This window comes from Chamaea fasciata, unplaced genomic scaffold (genome assembly GCF_029207755.1).
Source record: "Chamaea fasciata isolate MVZ Bird 193981 ecotype frontalis unplaced genomic scaffold, bChaFas1.0.hap1 SCAF_6, whole genome shotgun sequence".
Lineage (NCBI taxonomy): Eukaryota > Metazoa > Chordata > Aves > Passeriformes > Sylviidae > Chamaea > Chamaea fasciata.
In genome coordinates, this window is record NW_027094091.1 from 60,505,415 (window position 1) to 60,522,929 (window position 17,515).

Consider the following 17,515-nt stretch of genomic DNA (forward strand, 5'->3'; position numbering starts at 1 on the left):
CCTGAGAAGTGTTACCAAAAACTATATCCCTTTGCCACAGTCTGTTTAATTTCAACTGTGTGCCAATTTGCAAAAGTATTTTAGAGTTTTCTGGTTACTTTCACCAGTAACCAAACACAGTCTTGACCCTTTTCCATGCATGAAAACAGCCAACCGTGAGTGCAGCAATGGGAGGTCTGGCCTTTCAGGTATGTCAGCTGAAGACCACCCTACTGGAAGAGGTAACAAGAACAAAAAGCTGAGGTCAAACAAGGCAGCCCCATGTAATTAGATACTAATAGTGGATTTAGGGTGTAAAATTCACTTAAAACCATACACCAACAGACTAAACAATCCCAGGAAGAATGGCGAGTTTTGTTCTAAAAAAATGTTTTCAATACCAGAAAGCATAAATAAAACATACATAATAACCTTGACTGACAGACTGCACCAACCTGCAGTAACATCTGCTTCCAAATTATTTGCTGTAGTTTTGGGATAGTACAATTATAAAACACTGAAACTCCACTACCACTGAGACTCTGCTGTAATTTATACTACAATGTGCATCCAGTGTCATGATTTTCTTGTTGTATTCCCTTGTTATCCCACTAACAATGTTTCCAATTTAAGTTTGACAATAAATTCCTCCCTTAACAGCAAAGCCAAAAATGGAAGTCTGACTGTATCTGGTACTCATGGAGGAACATGCTGAAGTAGATGCTGAACAAATAGGCAGCTGCTTTTGCAGGGTATGAGGGGGTCAAAGTAATTATACAACAAACTTCATTCCTGTTGGCTGTCTCATTTTGTGTTGATTTCTGATTCTTTTGCAGGATAGATGTGCTACTTCTACACGTCAGAACTTGGTCTGATAGAGCAGCAACATCCACCATGAGGAACATGGTATTCCCCCAGCTAAAGTGAGTATCTCTCTGCTAGTCATCAGCTCTTATTGCTGCTGGGGCCCTGGGGACATGTTGGGAACTGGCTTTTTGCAGTCTGTCCAGATTCCTTAATATTTTCGTACCTCCAGCTGCTCTGCAAAGATCATGTCTTGAGGAACTTTGGTTTGATAATTTTCATTTATCCTCATTTTAAAACTGGTAGATTAGTCTAAATAATTAGAACAATCCTATTAATTCAATGTCTTACAAATCACTTGAGTGGCATTTATGAGCCCTTTGGAAACAGTTCTTTAAGAACTGTTAAAGAATTTCGTGTATTTCTGGCACAGAGTCCAAGGACAGAGGATTTCCCTCCTCGGTGCTCCAAGCCTGCCAGGGGAGAGACAGGTAATGGAAGGGGTGTGGAAGGATGTTGAATATTAGTAAGCAGTGACAACTCACACCTACTGAGAACTGACTTCTCTCTATTATTGTCCATTGCTGGTATCTCCTGTACTGCAAAAGAAATGTTTGGGAAAGACTGAACGAGTCCCTTAGACTTAATTATGGTCAAACTGACACTGGCTAGGACTGCCAAGTATTTTCTGTACTTGCTTTATAGTCACACAGTGCTGATCTTTGGAGCCAGCTCCTGTTGTGCACTGTCCCACCACAGCAGCAGGTGAGGAAGCAGCAGCACTGGGGAGAATTCCAGCATCTGCCTTCCACTGATGCTGCATAACTTTTTGTGGTACTTATGAATCATTTGGCTTCAGAACTACCAGGAGTGTCTTTCACCAGTCCACATGGTTCCACATTAAGTAGGTCTGCTTCTCTATGGAAACATGTTAAGAACATACATCTGGGTGGGAAAGTGGGCAGCTTTCAGCACAATGTCAAAGTGTAAAAATTCCCAGAAGTTAGTGCTGGTTACCCCTCTGTTGTTCTGACATTCACTTCCTGTGACACACTGAATCTATTCTGCTTGCTGCTGCTGGGACATTTGCTTTTAGGGAGCCCCCTGCATCGAGAATTTTCCTTTTTATTGAATGTCAGTATTGCATAATTCAGCCACATGAAGAGAACTGCAGTTTTTAAGCTATTGAAGGAAAGGCTGATCCCAAAGAGAAGTGCAATACTCACCTTTTTGGGTCAACGATCTTGTAGAGTTTTCCACTGTGAGGCTGTGTCATACTTTTACTGCTTGATAATATGTAAATCTCACCTGTTAGGGAAAACAGTGCAATAAATTACTTCTCCTTTTCTAAGAAGTTAAATACATGACTATTGTGATCTGATTGTATTTGCCAAATGAGATTAAAAAAAACTTCAGAAGAAATACTGAAATATACAGCACAATCAATCACTAATTGAAAATTTATATAAGCACTTTCCCCAGATTGATGCTAAAATGTGAAAAATACTCTATCATGAAAGTTTTTTCTTTCATATAGTATAGAATTGATTAAAAAAATTAAATTGGTGAGGAAGGGAGAAGAGGGGTCAGTCTGCTCATGCAATGTCTTTGCCCCTTAATTTCATAATGCTGGAAATAAAAGCAAGTATTTTATACATTGTGTCATAGTGAGTGCCAGGGTTCAGAGCACGTGAGACACAATAAAGAATTTTGTCCCTTCCAGCAACACATTATCTTTTCAGTTCTTCCTATGAGACTGCTGAGGTGTAGCTGAGAGCAGTGTAGACAGCTTTGGCAAAGGACAGATAGCCTTCTTTTTAAACATTTACTGTAATTATGAAAACTTCAGTGGGAATTACTGATAAGCCTTATGATTTCCAAACAATTCTTTTAGTATTTACCTAATTCATCTTCTCCAAATCCCAAGACAGGCCCTGAAAAGAAACCTCTACATGAGCCAGTGTTGCCAAGACAGAGGGGTTTCTCTTGCCACTGTTTGGTTGCAGGACTCTGTTGCAGTGTTAAAAAATTTCTACATTCAAAAACACATAAAAAAAAGTTATATTACATTTTGAACAGAGAGTTTTCATTGTCCAGATAAATAAGTAAACACTTCTCAGTAGCTGCAAGTAGCTTCACAGATACATCTGTGCAGTTCCTTGTCTTTCGATTTCCTGTACTTTTTCCCAAGGACCAGGTATGTTCTGTGTGTCACCATTCATTAGAATGCTGTGCTATTTTATTCCCAGATCTAGAATCTAAGCTGCATTACCACACTGATAAACTGGCCAAGTGACACAATACGCAAGACTGCTGGTGTGGCTTTATCCAGGCAGCTGAGTGACTAAGCACACTAAGTTCACATGCATTTTTGTCTCAGCGTGAGGCGTCCCAAACTTACCCATTGCGGTCTCCGAAGACGTAACTTCCATAGAGCCTCTCCGACTGGCAGCCCCGGTACACAAATCCACCAACCAGGGACCCACTGCTAAACGGTTTGAATTCTAGAAGTGAGGGCTCGCTCTCTGAAAAGGAACTACCACAGCATTAGATCAAATGCCTTTGCTTATTGATGCACATTTAGGACAATGTCACTGCTTCAAGAAAAGAGATGAAATCCATTGAAAGATTCCTCAGAATTCAAGATGTGTTGCCAGAAATGAGATGTTAAAAAATCCCTGAAAATTACAACAAAGTCTGTTTATGAAATAATCCATTAGTGATTTCAAAAGGAGAGTTTATAATTGCTTTCTTCCATGTGCGCAAGCTGGGAGAATGAAACTACATAAAGATTAGGGTGGACTTCCATTGAAATCAGTGTGATTAATTTCTACATGTCAATCCAGTTTGCAGACTGGATCTCCTGAACTTCAGGAACAAAATAACTCCCATTCACTGTAGAGTCCAGTGCAGAAATTCCAGTGATTTTCAGTAGAATTAATTTTGAAATCCTTTCAATGGTTTGAGAAACTTTCCAAATCACAGTTTTAAACATTGTATGTGTGTTATCTCTCATAAAACACTACTATTACTGGCTATAACTTTTCATGGTAATTTATTTTGTACTGCTATAGTAGTTGCAATTCCTATGCTTTTTTCCCCTTTTTTATTTCATAAAACCACAGAATTTAGTCCTATCAAACAATTCTTCAAGGAAGTTTCAGTGTACATGTTCCTATTCATGCAATCAAATACTGCTTAGGGTAGAAGCTGGCTCCATTTGACATGCTAGCTGCATAATTTTTGAAAAAGCCACAGGCAGTAGACCATTTTTAATAGGATTTTTTTTTTTTTTAGTCAGAGGGCTATCTGCAAGTCTTTGATAAATGCATTTCCCAGACTATTCTACATGAGTTACAGCTGAAATTTTATGGGGGAGAAAAGGATGGTGAACTCTTTTTATTGAAGCCATTGACCCACAGCCTAGTATTAATATTGGCAAGCTGCTCTGGATAGACACAATATTGCTTAGTTTACTCTGCAATAAGGATGCAGTCAAAATTCCATTGGAGCAGTGGTTAACCAAATATTATTCTTTGGTTTGGCTTTTATAAAATGGACACAGAAAATCCATGCAATAACTGAAGTGGTACAATCGCATTAGGCTGTTGCGTACTGTTGTGCCAGCCGGCACAGCTGCATTGCTTTTAAGTGGAGTACAGGTGGGAAAACCTAGGGATGTGAATTAGAAAGGGAAATGCTACATTCCAGGAGACAGGCCAGTTCTCAATGCCTTCACACGATTTGGCATTTATCACGTGTTACCATCAGGAATTTACAAGCTGCTAAATGGACAGTCCAGGCAGGTGATAGCTCAGAGGAAGTGTCACCTGGCTTGCCTGAACTAGCAAGAGATCTTGGTGAGCATCAGTTAAACATCAAACAAACAAATTGTGACTGGCAATCGTACTGATTCAGAGAGAGCATGAAGCACTTTAATATTTTAAAGTCCCTAACTGTGTGTATTTATCTTTCTGTAATCTAATCTAAACTAGTCATTTATTATGAAATAGTAGCATAGTGCCTTTTTCTAAGTTTTTTATTTTTAGTAACATTTAAACAGAGCTCAGTCATTTCCCTCTTTGGTTGTGGTCTGTTGTTGTCTATCTCACTTTTTCCATTATAAGAGGCACATTACATGAGGTTTCCATTCTCTGTCTTAAAAGGTTATTTGTGAAAGATTAAGAATACATTTTCATCATTTCCTGATATTCCAAAATATTCTCTTTATGAGCCAAAATATACAGCAACAGTGAGATCTTTGACAGACTAGCAACTGTCAAATTTGTTAAATCTCATTTACATGATATTCTACACCAAAACAAGAACAAAGTTGAGTCATTTCAATTTGGTTTTGGCCTGCATCTTTCATCCACTTCTACACTGAAGTTTTCTTTTGTAAAGACAGAACTTTTCACTTCTATATCCAATGAGTTGTCTATCCTATCTATGCTGTAAGTTTCCTATCATGGCTATACAGGCTTCACATATTCACTTCTGCTTTCTGTTTATTATTCCATGGACGTAGAACCTGACTGTTGCCAGCAGCTCTACCCTGGATAGAACTTACCATAGTCTTTACCCTTTATTATTTGTAAGATCCTTGCAGAAGATCTGTTCTTGCCATTTGAATCTGAACAAAGTATAGTTAAATTGATGTTTACATCTGTTGGGTGCCGGTCCACAGCACACCTTTAAAGCAACAAAAAAAGAGAAAGTCCATGAGAAAGGTGAGTTCATAGCATATAATTATCAACATGACACATCATATTTTGAAGTACTATTGTGTCGTTGTGGTGTCTACTCTTTTGGGGGACCTATTTCATGCTGAGCCAAAATACCTGAGAAATATGTTAGATTTATATACAGGAGATAATACAACTTTGCTATTCCTACACCATTTCTATACAATATGAAAAAAGCCCTATTTTTCCCTAGTGATATAATGTAGTCTGCACTATAGCACCTGAAAAGAATAGTGCCTTAAGCTAAATGAACTTATATGGTGTAGGAATTTTGGACTGTTAAAAAGTCCAAGAATCAAGTCCTTATCTGAACAACTTGACTTTCTGACTTTTTTCAAACCATGACTTTAAATGTCACTTCAGTACTACCACCCACCTAATTTGCTGAATTATGTGTTGTTTAGTTAAAGCATTGTTCTCCTCCTTGCTATTGTTTAGATATCACCAGATGTTCTCATTTGTTTTCCACGTGCCTTTTTTTCCACAGTCAAGATTCCCATCTCAGCTGCACTTCACCACCTCTCTGCTTTAAGCCCTTTTCTTTCACAAAGGTAGCAATTTTATTACTAATTAAAACTAAAAATCCTGTCCTTTGTTTCTGTCATTTTGGTCTTGACTTGTAGTAGCTGTGCATGCCCTTCTCTTTCCCCTTTGCCAATGTACATTTGTTTCTTACTGTGACATATGTGTGGAGGTGGAGGAGTGGAAGAATCAAAAAGTTCACGTGTCCTTTTATTATTCAAATATTGCCGCCTGACTGTATAAAGAAAAATCCTGGTTGAAAACAGGGTCTGCTCCAGAGTAATTTCACTTTAATTGAAACTTACTTACCGGCCTGGATTGTGGAGTCCATGTGCAAAAATCTCAGGAGGTTGGTTTGTGCTATTGAAGTGTGGGTTGCTCCGAGGGATGGAATAAGGGACATTGCACAGGTCAGTATTGACATCAAGGCGCAATACAGAACCTGTAAAATCACTGAGAGAGTTGGAAGGTAAAATAATTGGGTTTTTAAAAGTATTCTACAGGTAGATTTAATCCATACAATACTAGAGTGAACCAGCAAAACAAACAACCCACTTTACTGATTAATCACGTAGAGATTGATTTCATGGTGGATGCAAGTCCAAAGAAGACTAGCAGAGCTGTCAAAGATTCAGTTTGGCAAATGTCTTGCCTTGTTATGTGAAGACGAAAATGCCCCATGTTGTTGGGAAGCAACTTGATCATAAGAACAACTTTGCAAACATCAAACTTGTTTAGGGCCTCAAATATAAGGCTGCTAACTCTTTTATACTGTGTGCCATCTAGAGTAACTATGGATATAATCACTTTGTAATTACAAAGTGCTTTTTGCTCACACTTTGGATCCCACCCTTGAATTCAATGATTCCTGGTCACAATAGAATCCAAAGACTAATTATATAGAAAGAAAATGAGAAAAAAATTGTATTGTTTGAATGGAGATATTGGCATGTTTTTTTAGGGATTTAGAACTTTCTCATTATATGAAACAGAAGAAACTAAAATGTTTTAACTTACATTTGTGATTGTGATGGAGGAAAGGAGAAGTAGAAGAAGAGCACCAAAACCCTTTTCATAAACATGGAAAGATGTGATGTTTAAATTAATGCCATTCCATTAATTTAAATCCAAGTACTACAGTTGCCCTCTGGTCTGAGTTTTGAGTATATCCTTATACTTAAAAAATACTTTAAAAACCACAGGAGCACCTGCAATTCAGCTGAGCCAGAGGCCTTTGAGCACAATAATAGAAGTCTATCCACTGGTAAGGTTTTTGTACCTTAAACCATCCATCTCCTCCATGTCATCTAGAGTGATCATGCCATCTCCAAGAAAAATGTAGAGGAAACCATCTGGGCCAAACAGCAGCTGTCCTCCTAGATGTTTTCGATGTAGTTCTGCTACTTCTAAAAACACTCTTGCTGTCCTCATGTCAACTTGGTGTGGATTTTTCCTGCAAGTCAAGGATAGGAACACAGGTTTTGCAGTTCACTATTGTTGTTCTTCTTTCTGAAAATACACTTGACTCATTCAAATTATACTTTGAGATGTGGATGTTGTGACTTGGTGGAAAAATGCCTAACAGTTATTTCTGAGAAATTTCAATTTTCTAGCATTCACAAATGATTACTTTTCTGCCTATACACAATGAGTAGGAAGTATTTGTAATCAAAAAAAAAGACAGAATAACTGAAAAAAAGGTCTTAAAAAGAAAAAAAACAGTGAACTTACTGTCATTCCAAAACTACTATTTGAAATAAAATCCACAATAGTTTTTCTGCAGGTGCCCAAGTTTATACATTGTAAACCTCATATTCATTTTAGAAATCAGAAATATAAAGTGCAGAGGTTGCTGAGAAATACAGAGTTTGTTAATTTTAGACTTCTACTCATACCTGGATACTGTGTACTCTACGACCCTAAGGATATGGTCATGAGGTCCAATAGCCCACCGTTCTTGGTTGGTGGTATAAGACACATACAGCTTTCCATTTTTCTTGTAATTGGGGTGGAATGCAAGGCTTAACAGTCCTCTTTCATCTCCTCCCTGCAGTCAAATGAAAAACACAAAGAATTGTGAAGTTAATTATGTTCTTTATTGTGTTTCAGCTGGAACCCAAAAAAAAAAAAAAAAAAGTTTCTTTCTTGTGGATAATCTTTGCCCAAACTCTTTTCTTTCTTTCCTGACTACTGCACAAAAAGGATTATAAAACATTTCACTTTGGGGAAGTCTTTAAGAGTTAGAACAAGACAATTGCCTTCTGTAGTTATCTATGCCCAAGTCTGTTACGCCACTTTTGTGGAGTGATTTGTGTATGTAATCTTTGGGAAGCCATGAAGACAAGTTTAAGTGCTGTGAAGGATTCTTTGCTGGGTTACTAGGTTGCTTGTAATTCGTAGAAGACGAATAAAAAGGTCTATAATCAGCAGTCACTTCTAATCCAAGTATCCAAAACCTAAAACATAGTGCTGGCTGCCAACTCCCACTGTCTTGGCAATATGTTTAGAAAACAGTTAAATTGCTTGTGTAATATGTAAACCTTTGTTTTACCCTGGAGGCAGCAACATCAGTTGTCACAACTATGGTGGTCTGTTCATCATAGCTGGTGTACTGTAGGTAATAAGCAGCCTTGGTCTGTGTGCAGAGAAACCATAGTTTTACATGTGGTCCCTCACTGGAAAGGTTTTTTGTTATTTTTTTTAAAAAAAAAATAAAAATAGAAAAATCTCAGAACAACTTTCTTTTGTTATTATGTTTGCCATGAAGATTAGTTCAGTTATATGTTAGGCATCCAATCCATGTAATGTATTGTGACAATGCAAATAGAACTTAAATAGAAGGCTATTATCTTTTTGGCTACTAAAAAGCTTCTAAAAATGTATGTACTATCACTATGCCTAAAACTGTATTTGTAGAAATGAAGAATAAAACTTAGATTCATTTCTTGCTCTTGAGGCAATACGGAGAGCGAAGCCGAGGCACAGAAATAAACACAGCACATAGTTAACAATTCAAATTCAATTAATATATGTGATTATTCACGAGGTGATAGATGTTTTGGGGTTTGACTCAGGACTTGCTGGCCCTTCAAAACTAGAACCAGTGACTCTGTTGTAGATTCAACTGCTGCAGCTCTGCACTCATAAGGAGACAACGTTTTGCAACTCTAACCACACCCAAGATAACTAATTATGAAATTTGAAATTATAAGAGAGAAAGAAGCTTTTAGAATGTATTTGCACTTCAGAGTGATGGATGGGCACGTCTTCCTGTTGAAAGTCATCCCACAAAGGGCCTAATTGGGAAAGTGCACAGCTTTAATTTATTTTAATTCAACGTGATTGCCGTACTTCCTTTTTAATCACGACCACCAAAGAGAAACCTGAGTCAGAAATGGAGATGTAAATAGGTCAAGAGATTTCCATACAAACAGATTTGTACAATGAGATCTGGATCCTGCTAATTTAGAGGCAGACAAAATTTGCTAGTTTGTTTGCTAGAAAAATTTAGTTTCAGGGGGTTATCAGAAAGGTTAGTTTTGAAAGTCTAGTTAGAGCTGCCAAATCAGTTGCAGTCATCATGGATGAAGGGACTGCCAATCCAGCTCTTTCTCCCTTATGAGCCAAAAATAATTCTGCAGCTGAGTCTGAACTGATTTTAGATATTATTGTTTGAGTTTCTAAGAGTTTTGACCAAGTTGCTCTGATAAAGTCTGAAGCAAAGGGAGGCAAATCAGTTGCTTTGGGAACAGAAAGGCATATTTCAAAGATTCCTGATGAATGATTCTATCTGTTGTGCCCAGACAAAGACAGTCCTATTTCTTCTCCTGAGAGATGAGTTCAACTCATTTAAGGGCCCAGGAATGTCAGTGAGTCACACTAGGTCTGCCACGCAAGGTGAGTTATTGAAAGTATTAGAAAGAAAAGATCCTTTTGTTACTGAGCTGAAGATTTTATGTAGCACTTGATGCCATGGCAGCTGTCTCAGTGTGAAAGCGAAGTTGTTGAAAGCGTAAACAGGTGAAAATTAAATTAAGAGCTTTTAATGAAGCACACATGAAGTAAGAATTTGAAAAATGAATGAAACACGGGACCTGCAAAGTAGTAACTATGGCAAGTTGCATTTGTAGGATCAGGCCGTGGCTTCTACCCATTGCTGTCTTGCATGATTGTTAGAGAGCAGTGTATCACTTTGTAGATTGTTTCTGTTGCTCCTTGTAAAGTCACATTGGTGTTTTTCAAAGTCAGAGAGACACATTTTGTTCTAAAAACTCTATTTACTCATGCAGTTAATAAAAACTTTGTGAATATCCTCCAAGATCCTGAAATCAGTGCAGCATCAAGCCATTAGTTGGCTCATGTTCAACTAGACATCCAGATGAGTTATTCCACATTTAGTTTTCCTGGTTTTGGAAATGGATTCTTCATGCGTATTTTCAACTTTGTCACTAACTGGCAAACCTGTTCTTCCCAACCACATCCCTGCCACAATTTCCATAGCTTTTGAAATGCCCTCTATGTGCCAGAAAGTATATCGTTTTCTGTAGTGCTGTCTCATATGCTGTGTGGTAAGTGGAGAGATACCCAGCAAAATCCCTTAGGAGGAGTTATTTTAGTACTATCAAACCAAATAATTATGTACAAAACCTCAGACTTTCTCTATAGAATATTCCTCTTTTATTTTTTTTTATCAATGGACTTTTGATGTGAAACTAGTATCCCAGGCTTTACAGTCTTTCCTGTGGATAGAACGTGTCAAATATCTGCATCTTCTTCTTGGCAGCTTAAAAGGTTATTGGCATCCTTTACTTTGAATGTTTCCCTTTAGATGAAACGAGCACCAACAAACTGTAGATGACAAAGCAGCTTGTATGAGATTCTGCTCTGCACTATTTGATGGAACAGCCATTAATGTTTGTCAGTTGTATAAGAAAGGGCAAGAAGAATGAGACAAATCTTTGTATTCCATTGGGATGCCTGTTGAAGACAAAGAATGATGGTTGGCTGAAATGAGTATTAATTACTTAAACATACTGTGGACTGGGGCCAATGTGAAATTCGTGTCGTAACTAAGTCTGGCAGCTCCCACTTTCGATGTCTGCCTGTGCTGCTCTGTGGCTTGAACGCCCCCCTCTCCTGTTCGTGGCTGTGACACCTTCTGCACCAATACTACACTTCTTTCAAAACTGATTTCCTTAGGCCAGGAACCTTGCACCTTTAAACCCCAGTCTGGTCTAGTGTAAGACCACAGTCACGAAAATAATTTAATCAGAATTCCATAAAGTCGTTACAAAGCCAAGTAAACATTAAAACAAAGTGTTTCTATATTTTTCATTTTTAAAGGGTTGTTTAGCTACATTAGGTCAGTTCTGAAAGTATATTGCAGCAGTATTGTTCTCAACTGAAGGATATTTTTGATACTTCTTTTTGTGTTGTAATTTCTGCTACAATATATTTATACTTGTAAAAATGTTAAACAACTGCACAAAATGATCCACTTTGTATTTTGACCTAACACTAAGAGAAGTAACTTGCCTGTGAATACTAGAAGTGAGGCATGTGAATACTGGATTTTTACGGAATGGTGCTATTTTCATGTAACCACTACTTAGAAGTAGGCTCTGCTTCCAATTTGGGTGCTTTCAAATGCACTCTGGTGTAGCTCTGATATTACAGACAAAAGTTTTATTATTTTATTAAGATATTATACTTTTTCTATAATACAGAAACATATGCTGCACTTATTTTTAAGACATACTGCCATTTAATTATGTCAATATATGTGTTATTGCATACAGTAAATACAGAGAAACACACAGGAATGCTTTAACTGGTGTTTTAAATGATTTAATTTAAAATAGATCATATTGTAAGTATGACCCTTAATTAGATCATATTGTAAGTATGACCCTTAATTACATATCCTTAGTAGTAATTAATGCTAGTAAGCAAAACCAGACATGACCATTTATTTCCATTACTCTATGTGGCTTAATAGTAAACAATGTAGGTAGCATGTTCCAAGTTTTCCTTTAAAATTGATTTTGAAATGCACTCTTTATATAATACTTCCAAAATAACGGTATTTATACTTTACTATTATGATGTGTGTATATATATATGGTGTATAATGGTATTTATACTTGACTTTTTTATCTGGACAAACTCACTCTTGTGTTGAAATGGAGTAACAACCTTTTCTAAAAGGGGCTGTGCTTAAAATATGCAAATTCAACACTGACCTAATATTTTAACTCTAATAGCTTTATATCTGGGGTTTTTTTTTTCATCTATTCTTATAGCACAAATATTGGGTAAGTTGTTGAAGTAATATCATCACCTTTAATTTAGTTTATTTCCTATGTAATAAATAGCATAAGCAATATGCCTTACCAAGTGATCTTAAGGAGTTTTATTTGTAAAAAACATGGGTGAAGGGTAAAACCTCTTATCAGGCAGCACCATCTGAACTCTTCAGAATGAGATTCAGGAGGTCTGAAGATCAGTGTCAGGTATTCTTCTCAGTGGGAAGTGTTTGCTTAATTGCCATGTTTTGGAAATTTGGCCCCAGCACAGGACAGAAACGTGACTCCAGCAGAAGCAGAAGCCTGCCAAGGTCTGCTGCAGAGGTACACCCTGCCCTTCAAGCCGCACCACCTATTCTGAGCTCCTCAAGAGGGAATTGCCCCTGACTGGTGGAAATTCAGCAAACATAGAATGAAAGGAGCAGAAGTTGTCTGGGCTGCAGGCAGGCTGCAGGAGCAGAGCTCCTTTGAGACCTCTTGGGTGTTGAGGACTCCAGTGCTTTGCTATCTGTGGGGCCTGAGGCCTCTGGCAAGGGAAGGATTTGTAACATAAGACATTTACCTCAGGGGAAAATAATTACACTGATGTCATGGCTCAATATGGTCTACATACTAGACCCTATCTCCAAGGCATTTCCTTTTTCCTCTTGTGTTGCAGAGCTTCACTTTTTTCCTTGTTTATAAAGGCTCTTGTAGTTATCTAAGGATTTTTTAAAAAACATTTTCCTTAGTTTTTACTGATTTCAACAAATGCACTATTTTACGACTTGACTTTAGGTACAGGAACACTTTACAATTAAATTTATATATGAGAAATACTTAAAGGGCTGTATATGACTTGGAATTTAAGTACAAAACCTACTGAAATTAGAGATGCTTTTTATTCTGTTAGGTGCAAGGCAGGATTTAGCTGAAAATGGCCAAAATGCATCCATCACAAAGTTTTCTGTTCTGATGTTTGACAGCACTAGAGCTTAAAACCTAATTATTTTTTTCTTCTTATTTCTGTTGTAGCAAAGACAAAATTTTGACATGGGGGGATCGCTTTTTATTTTCCTTACCTTCACAGTCCTTTGAAGATACCAGTCACTAAATGCAGGACCTTTCACTTCTAGTCCTAGTCCTCTGTACTTATATTTTTAATTCCTCAACTCCAGATTTTGCTGTTCTGCTGGGCAAGCCTTTAGTTTAATCCAAATGACAATCCTCGTTCCCTGATAATACAATTCTTTCTTTCCGTCCTCCTAAAGAAAGTACATGAAACTTATAAATGCAGATGCCAACCCAACACAAACGCACAGCTTGCCTCCTTCACACTCCTCTGGTACAACAGGAATCCTGCTTTTACAACTCTCCCAGTTATTGGTTGAGAGCAGCTGAAAGCTTTGAGACTGCCCAGAGCCGGCCAATAATTGAGAGGTTTTGGGCAGAGTGACATACGGCTGTGAGTGTGCTTGCAAGGAGGTGGCCATGAGCCCATGTGAGGTCTACATCTGGACTGAGAAACTTTATGTACTGCACTGCTTTAGGAGAAGTGGAATAACAGAAGACAGTGGAAATCAGTCCCGGAAGAGGGAGATTCAAATAAAGACCAGATGATTATTGCATTCAGTAAAGCTGGCTCAGGAAGGTGTGAATTACACACTTTCCTGCACCACAGAGGCCTCTTGAGCTGTAAGCAGCATTTATCCTCTGGGAACACAGGTGGTGATTCCACCTCTGTCCCCAGCTGGATTTATTTTCAAGGAAGCTTTACATTCCACCAGCAACTCAGTGAGTGGTTCACCAGCGGAGGCCACTATGGGAAGGTAAAAAATAAGCATGCTCCTTCTCAGTTCCCTGGCACGCCTCCACTTTCTGGGCTTTTATTTATTTATTTGGCATATCTGCTCTCCTACACTTTCCCCCTTCAGCATTCTTCCACTACAGACTGTCTTTCCCTGACAGGTTTTCTGCTGCATTGGTTTGAGGTCTATTGTGCTGCAGAATTAGCCTTCCAGGAAAGCGAGAAAGCTTCCTTCCAGTGAATGAGAATGCAGTAAGTTGCTCAGAAATTTACTGACCATGAAAATCCTTCATTAATAGGGGAGAATAGACTTGATGACCTTTGTATTTTTTCCTCCTCCTTTCTGTTGCTCTGAAGCTTTACCCACCTTTCCATGCCACTTCTGTGATAAAGGCAAATTTTACAACTCTCTTTCAGTGGGCAGTCCAATAAAATCGGCTCAGATGATGCCCCACAGAGAACATACTATGTTCCATTTACATTCACAAATACATGACATGATGACAAGACACTAATAACCCTTTTTTTCCCAGTCACCAAAACTGTGGCTTTACCTCTTCCGATCAAGAATGACTTTTTAAAACTTACACCCTATCTTGATGCTATCTGACTTTATTTTTTCTGTAAACACACAAACAATACAAATTAATCTTATTAGTGACTTGCCGTTCTACCAATGCTCTAATTTGACTATGATCCTTACAACCATCTCTTCTGGTTTTCTTATGCTCTCCTTCCCTCACTGTGTATATAAAACTTATCTTTATTTTGCAGTAGCATGTTCAATACGATTTTTTTTCTGTTTAAAATTCAGATTAGTGGCAGAGAGTTGTCAGAAGACTAAAAGAATTACAATTCAATACAGAAGTTCCTCTTTTTTTATGGCATGACATTTCAGCCAATCACTGATGTCACTTTTGTCCTTCCTGTGGATAAAAATATGCTATGGAAAAATAAAAATCCTGCTACTATGCAGGGATCTCCTGAGCTGCTAATTTTAATAAATGTCCACAAAAAAGTCTACAGCACTTTAAATGAGCTATAAGACTTATTTTCTTTTCTGCTGAGAGAGGGGAAAAAAAAAGGATGTATGGTGACACAGAGCAAATTTGACAGTGCTTATGTAAAATGAACGAACCTACAACAAATTCTATACTCCGATAATCGAAAACAAATTCATGCTGTTTTACCGTGACCACTTTATATGGAAATTTAGGCATATAATTCAGAACAGAATAACACTAATTATCATACTCTCTGCATTAAATTAAAACCAGAAATGTTGATCTGTCTAATTGTAGGCATTAAAAATAGCTAGTTTCAAAAAAGAGGGATGCAAATGGGAATGTGCCATGATGACATTACTCTTACAAACAATTCTGCCTTTCTCCTTTGGCTCTCAATGCTGAACTGTCACCTATTAGAGCAGATATTTGCTTTTTCTGGTTGCAAAAGGAATGGTACATTCACATGAGCTATGTGCTTAAATATTGTGGGGCTGGGGGAGAACACAGAAAACCACAGCCAGCTTGAAGGAAAAAAGCTTTAGATTTCTGCTTAGATTGGTCTCTGTGTCCTTACTGTTGTCTGCATGCTAATGGATATTAAAACTCGCTCAGCAAGTGCCAGAAGTTGCTAGCAGTCTGCATCTTGCAAAAGAAATGGTTAAAAGAATTCTAAAAAACACCCCTTCAACAGGATACCTTTAGTCAGAGATTAATGAAGGGCAAGAGGCACTTCATTCAGTCCACACCGTTTGTATTTCTTTGCCAAGTATTGCCATGATAATCATTCATATTTGCAACATAACCTGGATTAAACTGTGGCCTTTATGAGCTCTGTCACTGTTTTGAGAGAAGAGTGAATTCCACGGCTTATCAAAATGATGCTCATCTTCGCTGTAAATATAAAAGTAATCTTCTTCATTGAAGGTTATTTCTTAAGCAAATTTCTGGCTTAAGTCACTAAGGCTCTGAAGGCACTTAGGAAAAGCTTTCAAGTGATGTCTGCACGATATTTCCAATCTCCTTTTCTTCTTATTGTAGGAAACTGGAAAATTGTATTATCTGAATGGTTTTAAGTAGGGGAGTGGGAGACAATTTGAAGGATAGAAGTTCAAGTAGCATAAAAACTTAGGAGAGAGACAGGAAGGGTAAGAAAAGGTTTGCTGCAATTGCTGCTTAGAATCCACCTATGATGTTGTCTGAGGTTCTCACCTGAGGGCAGAGACCCGACGTAGAACGTGAGGCTTTGCCTGCAGGCCCCAAAAGATGGGAACACGTCACTGTTTTTCAGCTGCCAACTAATGTGTGTGCAAATCCTAGCGATAAAGCAAATGCTATTCTGCTCTCTAGTATCCGAAGAACTTTTGGACTCTGAAATCTGGATGCATGGAGAGGCATATTTCAGCCTATATTTAGCAATAGCATTCAGCATAGTTTTGATAATAACGTGTCATATCTTCAAAGCAAATGCTGGCTGCATGTGTTGCTGGTTTTCTCAATAATTATTGAGCTAAACATAATAGGCAAAGTCAGACTTTGTATTTAGAAGCTCTGTAAGCATTCTTCAAGATTTTACCAGTAGACATACAACAGCGCTACTGGATGAAGGGTAGGCCACTGTGCTATGTCTTCTTACTTCAGTATTGAAATTGTTTTTACCTACGTTCTTTGGCCATTCAGCTGTGTCAAAAAGTAAATGGTCTTGTTGTATTGGCACAAATGCAAACAGAAAACCCATTTAAATGTCCAGCATCTGCTACTAAGTTCTAGCCTTCCACACGTGAATGTGAGCATTGGAACTGTGTTCGTTATCAAAAATCAAATTCCTTGAAATATAAGGACTGCACTTTTTGGCGTCCTGGTACAAATACACCCAGAGATAATTCCAAAAAGGCCATGATTGCATTCTTTTCAACAAAAATCATGCATGTGCATCATGTTTGTACCTGGGTCAGAAACACATCTAAACATTGAACCCTCACATTTCTGAAAAGGTACTGAATGAGAGCTGGGAAGACAAATGTGTTTGAATTCTCTGATACTGCCCAAGGATTTTTCTGTCTGGTTCTTTGCCAATCCCATCAACCACCCAATGCCCCAGGAGCTGAGCAGCCCAAGGGCAGAAAGGCCCCTGAGCAACTTACCTACACTGCTGCAGTTAAGCTTGGCTTTAAATCCTACCTTAAGCAATCAAATTATTTTAGTTGTTTCAGTAAGTCTTAGAAAATACATGTATTTTGCCAGCTACCTGAGAAGGAGCAGTAAATAAATCCAGAGATATCCAGATATTTTCCACAGACGTTTTGCAAACACCTGAGGAAGCTAAAATAGTCGAGCATTTTTTGTGGATCCCTCATATAGGTCTTGTCT

At 37.9% G+C, this 17,515-nt stretch overlaps 1 protein-coding gene across 1 annotated transcript in view; it reads right to left on the reverse strand.

Moving 5' to 3' along the window:
- HHIP (hedgehog interacting protein) overlaps positions 1–17,515 on the reverse strand; it is a 73,454-nt gene that overhangs the window by 16,745 nt on the left and 39,194 nt on the right. Inside the window, exons 5-11 of the mRNA XM_066186562.1 lie at positions 7,946–8,097; positions 7,330–7,503; positions 6,360–6,503; positions 5,354–5,475; positions 3,185–3,308; positions 2,685–2,815; positions 2,010–2,091 (exon numbers count right to left, since the gene is read on the reverse strand). Coding sequence (XP_066042659.1) covers positions 2,010–2,091; positions 2,685–2,815; positions 3,185–3,308; positions 5,354–5,475; positions 6,360–6,503; positions 7,330–7,503; positions 7,946–8,097 — 929 coding nt within the window. The remainder of the gene's footprint in view (positions 1–2,009; positions 2,092–2,684; positions 2,816–3,184; positions 3,309–5,353; positions 5,476–6,359; positions 6,504–7,329; positions 7,504–7,945; positions 8,098–17,515) is intronic.